General features: G+C 25.7%; 1 protein-coding gene across 1 annotated transcript in view; it reads left to right on the top strand.

Moving 5' to 3' along the window:
- LOC126901300 (uncharacterized) overlaps positions 1-12,624 on the top strand; it is a 61,665-nt gene extending 49,041 nt beyond the window's left edge. The window contains exons 2-5 of the mRNA XM_050677695.1: positions 23-132; positions 3,729-3,900; positions 8,872-9,105; positions 12,470-12,624. Of these exons, the coding sequence (XP_050533652.1) occupies positions 49-132; positions 3,729-3,900; positions 8,872-9,105; positions 12,470-12,570 (591 nt within the window). The 5' untranslated portion in view covers positions 23-48 and the 3' untranslated portion in view covers positions 12,571-12,624. The remainder of the gene's footprint in view (positions 1-22; positions 133-3,728; positions 3,901-8,871; positions 9,106-12,469) is intronic.
- The last annotated feature ends 1,037 nt before the right edge of the window (positions 12,625-13,661 follow it).

The following is a 13,661-nucleotide window of genomic DNA, read 5'->3' as shown; positions in this document are numbered from 1 at the left end:
TTATATAACACTGAATTGAATTGAAAACACTGATTTGTCAAATCAAAAATGCATTTCTATATTTTCTATGTTATATATCTAACAATTAGTTTTTCAAACGGACTTCTTTTTCAATATCCACCATTTAATGAGGTAAAACAATATTATTTAATTTTTAATAAAAATTAGTTGTTTAATATTTTCTAAGTAGAAAATTTCATTTTTAGGAATATCTAAATATTTATTCAGATATACATTATTTTTATTTTATCTTACTTTGATATGAGATTTTCCGAAAAAAATTTGTTTAGTACATAAATCACTTAGCTACACTATGCATCAATTTGAATTCAAATTTACATAATGCATACAAAAATTGCTACAGTTTTATTTGAGAAACAAAATTTCATAAAAATATTTAATAATTGTATAACTTTAGTAATTTATTAAGATGTCTGATTTACATGATTCTTAGGTTTAAAAATAATATTTTTTATTTAAAATAATAGCATTAGCGTTAATTTTTTTTTCAATTTATTTGTTTTTTTTTATAATTAGATCTAAAGATTTTAAGTCCAAATTATTATATTATTGAGTTACATTGCTGTAACGACCGCAGGGTTAGCAGAAGCAATATCTCGACTGAAGGGTCGAGTTGGCTAATGTTCTGAATTTTTTTTATAATATCAGAGGCCCTCTCATCAAGTTTAATTTTCAAAAACTTTATACTTTGAATTTAATATAAATGATAATTCAATAAAATAATTGGGTTTTAACTTGTCGTATTAAATAATATTATATAAAATAAAAACTTATAATAAACACATTCAATTTTATGGCAAATTTAGAATATGTTTTCTGATATAAAAAAATTTGTATCACTTTTGTTTCCTGACATCTAAATCAATTGATGAACTTGAAGAAATATTGTTAAAAATCATAAGATTTTGTATTCCGTATGAATCAGAACTAACAGTAAATTTAATAGTCATTATCTTTTGCTCATAGAAATAAAAGAAAAAAAATAATTGATCAATTTATGAATAAGCATTATTCATAATAACAAATTATTTTATTACTAGTTATTCTAAAAATTAGGAGCTTGTATTCCATTTTTAGTTATATCAGTTACAGTAGCTACAACTGAAAGATCTTTTTCAACTCTTAAATTAATTAAAACGTATCTAAAAAAATTCTATCGCTCAAGATAGTTTAAAAATATAATAAAAAAGAAATTGTACCTCTAAAATAAATATTGAAAAATATTAAATTAATTTTGGTTATTTAAAAGCTTGAAAAATGAACTTTAACCACTCAATTTTTAAATAAAAGATAAATAAGTAGCATTATTTAAGTATTTATTTACATATTTTATTAATTATCGTTGAGAAGAAAGTAGTTAAAAAAAAGAACGGATTCCTAGAATGAGTTATTTTTGTAGGAATGATACTAGGTATAGCTTTCTTTAAAAATTAAGAAACAAGGATGGTAAACGAATTTATTTTTATGAAGACAACAAGAAAAATTTAGTTCCTTAAAATTTTAATGTTTCTAACAATTTTTTTTTTATTACTAAGTGTTATAAATAAGAATGGTTTATTACAATGACTATTAATAGTAGTTTTCGCGTTAAAATCTGAGAATCCTAATTATATCACAATGGACATATAATAGAGATATCTCCATAATGTTATCAACATGTTATAATTTTAGTATACTAATACGAGTATTTTCGTTGAAAAAAAAATTTGAAAATCTGAGCACGCTAAGTAATTTTCCGAGAAAAGAGTTTTTTTCTTTGTTCTATTATATAATAAAAAAATATATTAAAAGTTTTGTATGATATTAAATAAATTATTATACAAAAACATACAAACTAGGAATCTAAATGGGGTTTAGCTCCCTTAACATTTAATTCAAATAATTCCTGTGCACAGGATGATTAAATTGTACCTTATACTTAAATTTTAAACTAAGGTTATCACATCAAAATAATAATAATAGTAAATTTTTAATTATATTTTTAACAAAAATGGAACGAGTTCAGTTTAAAAAAGGAATTTCCCAATACTGATTTTAATAAATAAAAAGTTTATATTTGTTAAAATTTTGTTTTGTTATGATTTCATGATGATTTTAGCTTCGATGATTCTAGCTGAGAAGGTATTGGTTTTACTAAGATGTGTTTTTTTTTTTGTGCTGTTACCACTTTTACTCAGCTCTCACCGAACAGATTTCTTTCAACGATACGTCAAAAGAACACAAATCGTATCTAGTTGAAGACATTACCCTCAAAAATTGAAAAAATTTCTCTCGTTCCCCGTAAATGGGGGAAATCTTCAAAAAAATTACAAATTTAAAAATCGCTTATTTTCGAAATTTTTTCAATTTTTTTTACTAAAAACTGCCGTAACTTTTTAAAAAATGAACAAATCAATAAATTTTTTTTTTATAGATGCTTGATATCTTTATCTATCACTTAGTATATTTTTTTTGTAAATCTGACACTTAACCTGACCACAGGGGGGGATTTAAAATGACAACTTTTTCACAAAAAATTAACTTTTTTAATTTAACTTTTGAAAATGTTCCGGAAGGTCTGACATTTTTATATATATCTTAAATTAAAGCTAATGTTATGTTTTTTATTATGAAAATACATAAGGGATTACAAATACAGGTAGCTAATTGGTTTTATATAACGATATTCGCAAGTATATAGTTTTTATTATCAATGGTAATAAGATACATTGATGTGAGTTTATAAACACATTAACTGGCAATACAGAAATGATATCTATTGATAGTGATAATTGACAATAAACACTCCATGACTGTAACAGGGATGTCATAAAAAACTAAAAAGTGAAAAATAAATATAGTTTAAAAAAACTAAAAAACACGCTTTTAAAGTACATCGAACTAAAAGTTCAAAATAATTTTTAAAATAAGCGTAAAACAATAATGAACGAAAAATACTAGTATTATTCTGAAAAAAGCGTGGGTGCTTTGTGCCATTTTTTTCGTATATTGAGCGCCCGACGGCTTTTTTCAGAATAATACTAGTATTTTTCGTTCATTATTGTTTTAAGCTTATTTTAAAAATTATTTTTAACTTTTTAGTTCGATATGCTTTAAAAGCGTGTTTTTCAGTTTTTTTAACTATATTTATTATATAGTATATTTATTTTGGAAAACTGACAGTTCACTGTTAATTTGGGGAACAAATTTTGTATGTCAGATTTTCATGAGTTAAAATGAAAATCTGACAGAAATATTTCGAATTTCAAATATATGAAAATTAAAGTTTCAATAAGTAAAAAAAAAATTTTACCGATGACTTGTTTCTATATGTGAACGTACTCCAAAGTTAAAAAGAATATTTTTTTTTATATAAAAATCATGGTTTATCGTATTGTCCTTTCCGTATGGATATGAAAAAATAAAGCGGCTCCCTTTTAAAAAAATATTCTAGTTATTAAAGTTTATGATAAATTACAATTTGAATTTTATAACTGATGTAATTATTAATTAACGAGAGATAGAAAAATTGAACTATAATTTATCTTTTTTCATATACTTTCTCCGTAAAAGTTACAAATGATTTTAATCACTTTCAGATATCATTTATACTTGTCCCAATTATGCCATGTCAGTACTGTGCCATAACCCTACAGTGATGGGACTTTATAGTTATTTTTAAAAATGTATAAAGTCATATTATTATTACTTCATATAATTAATTTTAGAATGGAGAATTAAAACGAGAAAACAAGACCAAATTGGTGGAGTTTTTTTGTGATAATTTGATAAGTGATTGGGTAAAACGTATGAGCTTAGAAACATTTAAAGAGCTATTTAAAAAATTTCATTGCCTACATCATTGGGACGATGCTAAAATCTTGTCATTATACTATGAAAGTAAGTAAAATTCTAATTATAAATATAAATATCAATTTTATTTTCAACAAATACTATTAAATTAATGTTTTAAATTTAATGTATTGACATATTTTTTCGCTGTATCGTTCAAGAAAATTTGAACAAAATAAAAAAAATCATGGCTACTTTTACAATTAAAACTTTTATCACTTTAGTTTTCAGAGAACACATTATTAATTTTACATTTTATCTATTTCTATTAATGTTTTTATTCTCGTATTAATAATAAAATTTGAACAAATTTATAGCACCAATACTATAATGTAATTAGCTTCGTAATACAAATTTTAAATTTATTTTACTTAGAACATAAAATATGAATTTAGCTAATTTCAAATATTTAATTTTTTTTTCATCAATTAACAAAAGATAATTGTATACATTTTGCTAATAGTCTAGATTATCTTTCAGTATTCACTCTTAATGTATGATGAATTTCGTCACTTTTGATAAAATAAAAAAAAACCCAGCACAGTGAGGACATTGTATAGTTGAATTCATAATAGATGATATTTGACAGTGATTAAAATCACTATCATAAAAAACCCTTCGATGCAAATCTTTAGATGGTGTTTAATTTTAAAAAATTGGTGTATTATTCCAAAAGCTACATGATCTAATATATAAATATATAAATATATAAAGGAAAATGGTCCAATTTAAAAAAAAGTATGTCAAATGAAAGAGGTATATAAATATTATTTTTCTTAAAAAAATTATAATGATCCATACATTTTTCAAAAAGTTATAGGATTTTAAAGTTAAAATGTCAAATATAAAATCGAGAATTTTAACACAAAAATAGCATACAGTAGTCATTTTTAATATGAAGACAAAATAAAGTCCAAACAATTTTTTTTTCATAATAAAGCATATAACATAAGCTTTTATTAAGCTAATTAAGATATATGTATTTTAAATTAAATTGAAATTTTTAAGAAACCTAAGCAATGTATATATTTAAGAAGCCATAATATTTTTGCATTTATTCTAAGAAACTACATAAACTATTATCAGATAAATAAATCATTTTCAAACCTTAAATTTTCTTAAACTTATACTTGGATTATAATGTTTACTTATCTATCTTTTTTTAATTTAAGGATGGTTATTTAAGTTTATTTTAAAATATCGGAAGCTACTAACCATTAAAATTAAAGGTTTTAAGATACAATTTAATTAATAGAAATCAGAATTTTATTTTGTGTAACTATGTTTAAATATCATTGTACTGGTTACATATTCAATCATCAAATCAAATAGTAAAAAAATATCTTGGTAGAACAAATATGATAATTGAGTAGGACTACTCGTTCTCAAAAAAAAAAAACAGTTTAATAAAAAAAATTATAAAATATATAGAACTTCACAAATGTAATTATTACATATTGTAATTTTATGGTGTAAACTAATTTCATGAAAGAGATACAATGCCGTATTTTGTACAAGAATTAAATAGTTATATTTTTAAAGTGCTAATTGTAATTTACAATTTTATCATGATGCGATTATTTTTTAGCTTCAATGCAAAGCTGAGAAGGTATTGGTTTTACTATTATGTGTTTTTTTTGTGTGTCTGTTACCACTTCTTCTCAGCTCTCACAGAACGGATTTCTTTCAACAATACGTCAAAAGATCACAAATCGTATCTAGTCGAAGACATTACCCTCAAAAATTGAAAAAATTTCCCTCGTTCACCGTAAATGAGGAAAATCTATAAAAAAAATTACAAATTTAAAAATCGCTAATTTTCGAAATTTTCGAAATTTTTTTACCTAAAATGTACCGTAACTTTTTCAACAATGAACAGATCAATATAATTTTTTTTTTATTGATTTTTGTTGTCTTTACCTATCATTTGATAAATTTGTTTTGTAAATTTGACCCTTTATCTGCCCAAAGGGGGGGATTTAAAATGACACCTTTTTCACAAAAAATTAACTTTTTCAACTTGATTTTTGAAAGTGTTTCGGAAAATCTGACACTTTTATATATAAAGCTAAATTTAAGCTAATGTAATATACTTTATTATGGAAAAAAAAAATTTCGGACTTTATTTTTTCTTCACGGCGAAAATGGCTACCGAATGCTATTTTTGTGTAAAAATTCTCGATTTTATAATTTACATTTTTAACTTTATAATGCTATAACTTATTGAAAAGTGTAAGGATCAACACAATTTTTTTATGAGAAATAATATTTTTTAATAATTCCTTTTTCAATCGACATAATTTATCTTAATCAAGATATTAATAAGGAACAAGCAGATCATGTAGCTTTTGGAATAATACACCAATTTTTTAAAATTAAATACTATCTAAAGATTTGCATCGAAGCCTTTTTTTTTTATAGTGATTTTAATCACTGTCAAATATTATTATAGTTGATCCAACTATGCCACGTCACCACTGTGCCGCGACCACCCTGTGCTGGGTTTTTATTATTTTTTTTTTGTGTCTGTCACTACTTTTTCTCTGCTTTACTAGACAATTTTTTTTCAAAAATATGTCAAAAGATCATAAATCGTATCTAGTTGAAGACAACGCCCTCAAAAATTGAAAAATTTTTCCTAGTTCCTCGTAAATGGTGAAAATCATTTATTTGTTTATTTTAAAATACTTTATAAGGGTTTTTCGTTATAATGAGTCCACCAATTTTTATAAAATTTACATGAATTTCACTTTCCTTAATAATCTTATTTAATTATTTTGCCTCCTTAAAGTTAAGAAAAACTGCTTCGAATATTTAAACTACCATAAATTGTCATTTTTAGCTATTATTAGTGTAATTAATGGTGGCTGCGTCGTATATAATACAGTTTTATACGATTGGGGTACAATGTTTGAACCTAGCACATAGAACTTGGTTTTTTTCATTTTTTCTTAATTCTTCTTTGATGTGGAAAAAAAAATTCAGAGTTCGTTTGATTTTTATATCATATAAATTGAAGAACTTAAATAAATATCAAGGATCCCATATCTGTAATCTCCTCTTTTTTTCTATCATCTCTTTTTTGAGATTATAACTAATTAGAAATACATAAAAAAATTAATTAATCATTTTTTTATTAAACTATGAATAATTTTTAATTCATGCGAAATTTCAATTCAGATTGACATTTTTAACTAATTTTTTCAAAGTTGATTTTTATGAATGTTTATAATTTAAAAATGTTGAACTTTTAAAAAAAATTTAGCACAACTTGCAAATTTATAATTTATATCATTTTTCTTCTTCCTCGCCTTAATCCCAACTACATGGGGTCGGCCAAGTATCAAGGTTTATAATTTATATAATTAAAAATAAAATTTTATGTGTAATATTATATTCTATTTTTTAAATTGATATATAATCAGAATGTTATATAATTACTATTAATAGTAAATTTATAAGGAAATCTCAAAATTTCTTTAAAAATGTTTTATTATATATTATTGTAATAAATCATTTAAATAGAAGTCTTTGTAATTATTTTTATGGAACTTTTGGTGTTTTAATAATTATTTATATTGATATATTTCAATAAAATACATTCTACTTGTTATGTATTTTTTTAATTAAAATATGTTAATTGATTATTCATACGCAACCTAATAATCAAACATAAATATTTGTTTTTTTAATAAGAAGGATTTTTTTATTATTTAGTCCTTATGCAACACTCTAATTAAAAATTTGAAACGGGCGTAAAAATGAGTTTAGAAAAGTATATTTTGGTCTATGATAAAAGTTCCTTGTAGACCAATAATTTATTAATAAGTAACAAGCAATTTTTTTTTTTTTTAAATATGTTGCATCAAGTCCTTCAATTTTTATACATGCTTACCATAAAAGTAATATCTACTTTATAATTTCTCCGTAAAAATTACAATTCTAAATAATTAAAATATCAATTTCATACTATATTTTCTAAAATAAATATTTATTTATATATTATACTTATAAACCATAAAATCTGTAATTAGTATATAAATAAGGGAATAAGAGTTTATTTTGCTTTTTGAATAATCCATCAATCTTTATGTTAACTCGTTATTGTCATATTTTGAAATTTCGTATTGAGGTGAAGACAGAACCAAAAGTAGAGAGAGAGAACAGTCGGAGAGAGTCACTCATTTACTAATCTGTGACAAGTACACAACTTTTCTCACTACATTCAATACTTTAAATTGATTTTATTTAATAGTTAAACATTCATATTTCCAAAAAAAATTAATATAATATATTAGAATAATTTATACAAAAAATCAATCAATAATTATTTATAAATAATTATTATATAAATATATTTATATATTTTGGATGTAAGCCAGTGCGTCAACTTGAAATCACACCGGGTAACTCCATATGAACTGGCACACTTGGGCTATTTATGAAAAACATTTTTTTCAATACATGCATACAAAAATCACCATGAAATCTGATGATGGAATACGGTGATACATTTTTGGGAACGCACTTGAGACATTAAAAAAATGTTATTTTGGGACTTAATTAGGCTATTTCCATAAAAGTAACTTATATTTTCTTTTAACTAATAAATACACATTGGGTTGAAAGGCAAATTATTCTGAGAGTATTTAAATATAGATGTACACTGTACATTGTACAGTGAACTTAAGTTGTGATTTGAATGTATATTTGTAGAAATTTGAACTGTGTTTGATATATTTGCTTCAAACTAATACATATATACATTAAATATTATATATTATTTGTATATTAAATTTAAACAATATACCATTTAAAGTCCTAGAAAGAATTATTAGGTTTTAAAATAGCATAAGAATCTTTATCTGGTATAAATTATTTTTATCAATATTGTAATAATTTATATTAAGTGATATTCAAATGTCAGCCAGTGATTATTATTATTTAATTAATACTGGTGTAAGTATTTTACCTTTAAATAAAAGTTAATTGATAACACATGATTTTTATTTCATTAAGATAATACACGTATGGATGTGAATAAATTTGTAGCACAAACGACCAAGTGTATCAGTTTTATTGAAACTCAGTATAAGTCGCGTTATGATAGTTTTCTCAACCATGAAGGAAAGATGAATTTAAATGAATTAAAAAGAGCTCTTGTAGTAGATGAAATCGGTCTCACACAAACAGCAGTCAATGGTTTAATCCCCATATATAGATTAACAGACACACGTGATATGAGCTTTATAGGTAAAATAATTATTACGTATATTTCTTTAGACTTATACTACCCATCTAATGCCAATGTAATATCTTTTAAAAAGTTCTCCTAACTACACGATCAAAGGTTAATCCGTCGCCAGGATGGTGAATGGCAATTCCATCTGATATATATAAAAGGCTTTACTTTTATTATGATCAAAATATTTTAAAAATTTTCAATAATATAAAAATAACCGATATATACACTTATATTTACTATCGATAATTGCTTTAATTTATAGCGATTATCAAAAAAAGTATAGTTGATAAAAAGTAATTTAATTAATTTATCAAGTTGAATTGATCAATTGAATTGAGGGAAATAGGTGAGAGTTATAAAATAATATACTAGGTAAGTCTAGTGCAAATAATGGTGTAGGGATAATAATGGATGAGGAGATGAAAAGTAAAGTAATAGAAGTAGCTAGGAAAAGTGACAGAATTATGGTCGTAAAATTGATATTCGAAGAAAAAGCGCTGAATGTAATAAGTGCCTATGCACCATAAGTGGAATGTGATGAAATAGAAAAGGAAGTGTTTTGGAGAGAGATGGATGAGGTGATGCAAGGAGTACCTGTCAATGAGGATACGGTGATAGGTGGAAATATGAATGGACATGTAGGTAATGAGAGGATAGGATATGAGAGAGTATATGGAGGGTATGGCTTTAGTGGTAAGAATGAGGCTGGAGAAAGAATCCTGGATTTCGCAGTATCGTATGTCCTTGCTGTGGTTAATACTTATTGTAGAAAGAGTGAAGAACATTTATAACTTATAAGAGTGGGAGGAATAGATTACAGATCGATTATTTTATGTGGAACAGAGAGAGCGTAAAGCGAGTAAAAGATTGTAAAGTTATATCAGGCGAGAGTGTAACTACACAACATAGACTGATGATAATGGAGTTGTGGTGAACCGGAAAGAGAATAAAAAAAATAGAAGAAACACGGGGGAAAAATCGAAGATCCGGTGGTGGAAATTGAAAGGGGAATATGAAAAAGAGTTTATAAAGACGGTAAAAGAAAGAACAGTGTGAAATGTCGAGGGAGACATAAATTTTATGTGGAATACATTTGCTAGTTGTGTAAAGAATACTGTAAAGAAGATTGTTGGTGAGAGTTGGAGTAGAATGTTAGGAAACAAGGAAACCTGGTGGTAGGATGGGGACGTTCAAAAAACCATAGAAAGTAAGACAAAGCAATTCAAAATATGGCAGAAGAGCAAAAGGAGGGAAGATTGGATGGAGTACAACTGCTTGTGCAAAGAAGCCAAGTGAACAGTAAGTAAGGCGAAGTTTAAGAGGTATGATAGGCTAGGAACAAAGGAAGGCGAGAAAGAAATCTATAGACTTGCAAAGGTAAGAAAGAAAAGGTGTAAAGATTATCATTACATAAGGTGTATAAAAAGTGTTGATAATAAGGTACTCTCGAGTGATGATGATGTGAAAAAAAGGTTGAAAGAGTATTTTGAAAAATTACTGAATGGGGAGTACCCAAAAGAGTTATTAGAGGATATCAAGTGGAATGAGGGACTGGTAGATTTAATTAGTGAGAAAGTGGCTGTGGCATCAATGAAAAAGAATAAAACAGTAGGACCAGATGAAGTGGCAGTAGAAGTATAGAAAATATTAGGCGGTGTTGGCATAAGGTGGTTGAAGGAACTTTTAAATAAAATCTTATTAGAAGAAAAAATTTCAAATGAATGGAGGAATAGTATTATGGTGCCGATATTTAAAGGTAAAGGTGACATACAGGAGTGTGGAAATTATAGAGGCATGAAGCTTATGAGTCATAGTATGAAAATTTGGGAAAAAGTAATAGATAAGAGAATAAAAAATGAGACATCGGTATCTAAAAACCAGTTTGGATTTATGCCTGGTAAGACAATATTGGAGCCAGTATTTTGTATGAGGCAACTAATAGAAAAGTTTAGGGTAAAGAAGAAAAAGATGTGTATGGTATTTATAGAATTGGAGAAAGCGTATGATAGAGTACCAAGAGAGGTTCTTAAGTGGGCATTAATGAGGAAAGGAGTACCAAAAAGGTACATTAATATAATAGAAGATATGTATGATGGCACTTGTACCAGGGTAAAAAGCGTAGGAGTATAAGAAGATTTTCGGGTAAGAGTAGGAGTGCACCAAGGTTCTGTTTTAAGCCCTTACTTATTCTCTTTAGTGATGGATGAAATTACTAGAGAAATACAAGGAGAGGTGCCGTGGTGCATGTTGTTTGCTAACAATATAGTGTTAATAGGAGAAAATAGGGAAGAAATTAATCAAAGGCTAGAGGTGTGGAGATCAGCTCTTAAATAAAAGGGTTTAAGAATAAGTAGAAGTAAGACAGAGTACATAGAGTACGAGTTAGAAAAAGTTGAAGATGAGGTAGGTGAAATGAGAAGATCAGTGACAATAGACGAGGACGTGATAAGAGAGGTGGAAAGATTTAAATGTTTAGGTTTAGTTGTGCAAAAGAATGGTGGTATTGAGGAGGATGTAAGACATAGGATTAAATGCGGGTGGTTAAAATGGTGAGAAGCATTTAGTCTGTTATGCAGTAAAAGAATTCCAATGGGTCTGAAAGGTAAATTTTACAAGACTGCAGTGAGACCAGCTATAATGTATAGTTCAGAGTGTTGGGCGGTTGAAAAAAAAGTAGAGCAGATAATGAGTGTAGTAGAGATAAGAATTCTTAGATGGATGAATGGAGTGACTAGAGAAGATAAGATAAGGAACAAATATATAAGAGGGAGTATAGGTTTAGCGTCAATTGTAGTTATGATGAGAGAAAATAGACTTAGATTAATTGTATTAAGAGAATAATTGTAAATTTAATCAAAAAAAAATATATATATGAATTGTATTCCAATTAGAAGATGGTAAATAGCCAACTACAGTATTTTGCTAGTTTTGCATAAATTATCAAAAGTATAAAATAATTAAAATTTTATGGTGCAAATAAAACTTAAGGAACAAATATATAAGAGGAAGTATAGGTTTAGCGTCAATTGTAGATATGATGATAGAAAATAGACTTAGATGGTCATGTTTTGAGGAGAGAGGATAGGAAGCTGTAAAAATAGTTATAGAAATTAATGTTGAAGGAAGAAGAGGTAGAGGAAGGCCAAAAAAGAGATGGAGGGATGCTATTGAATGCGATATGATGACAGCTGATGTGAGCATAGATGATGTGGGATATCGTGTCAAGTGGAAGTTTAAGATAAAGGTGACCGACCCCAACTAGTTGGGATTAAGGCGAGGAAGAAGAAGAAGATGAATTAGTCCGTGTATTAAATAAAAAATTGGCTTCTACTTTCTTTTAATTAATGAATGATATATTTTTTTATTTTTTAGACTTCAGAAATTTATTTGTGGAAGTAATATGTAACCAAATCAAGTCCAATGATATAATATATAATTTTCTGAACAGTATATATATTTCGTTTTACTTTTAAAAAAATTATAATACTAATTTATAATTTATAATAATAAATATTATTACACTTTAACTGTTTTCTAAATTATTTGATAATCTAAAATATTTTAAAATATACATCATAAAATAGGATTTTATTTTACCAGACTCTTTTAAAGGAAAAAGCAAATATTTTAAATGTGTTTTCATTTTTAATTTTAAAAATCATTTTCATTTTTGATTTGAAATACATTTTTCTTCAAATACTAAACAATACGTGCCTATTAAGTTATATCAAGTAATAAAATAAAAAAATATTAGCGATTTTTATTGTTATTGAACTCCAGTCACTGTGGTGATGTTACTGAAGAGCGGGGACCAAGTGTGCCCTAGCAGTCAATATTTTGTGAAGGCTAAGTTGTCATATAAAAAATTCATATATTATATAAATTTTAACAAATTTAATAAAGTTGATTGAATAATAACATGAACAAGAACATAATAAATTCTTAGCGTGAGCCATTATCACTTTTTTGTGCACAAATGTTTATAGTTTTATAATTAAGGTATTTCAATACATAATTCAAACGTACAATTACAATTATTAATATCTAATGGGTAATAGATAATTTATTACTTAAATCAAGTAAATATGGCAGTATTTGCTTAAAAGGTCAAGTCAAATAATTAGATCAATAGTATATAAAAATTAATTCGCATATAATGTTAATATCCAATGTTGGTGTAATCCAAAAAATGCATCTAATAAATTTCGGATAGGTAATAAACGGATAGACTTGAAAGGATTTCATAAAATTAATTCAAAAGCCAGATATTTAATGAAATTGACATTACAAATTGGACATTAAACACCTGCTCCCCCTTACCCATGCACTACTTCCAAGCTAGTTAAGTATATTATATTGCCGTTCAAAAAATAAAGTTAATATCTCCATATTCCGAAAAAGTACTTAATAACTGATGAATCGAGGAATAAACAGAGTGATTCTTTTAACATTATTCACTGATATCTGTAAATATTAGTTACAGTATTAGCTTCGATGTGAAGTTGAAAAGATATTAATTTTATTTAATGTTTTTTTTTTTTTTTTTTTTTTTTTTTTTTTTTTT

Source organism: Daktulosphaira vitifoliae, unplaced genomic scaffold (genome assembly GCF_025091365.1).
Source record: "Daktulosphaira vitifoliae isolate Bord-2020 unplaced genomic scaffold, ASM2509136v1 Scaffold_3, whole genome shotgun sequence".
In the NCBI taxonomy this organism is placed as follows: Eukaryota; Metazoa; Arthropoda; class Insecta; order Hemiptera; family Phylloxeridae; genus Daktulosphaira; species Daktulosphaira vitifoliae.
Note: the sequence above shows the minus strand (reverse complement) of the source record. Positions and strands in the feature narration are given on the sequence as shown.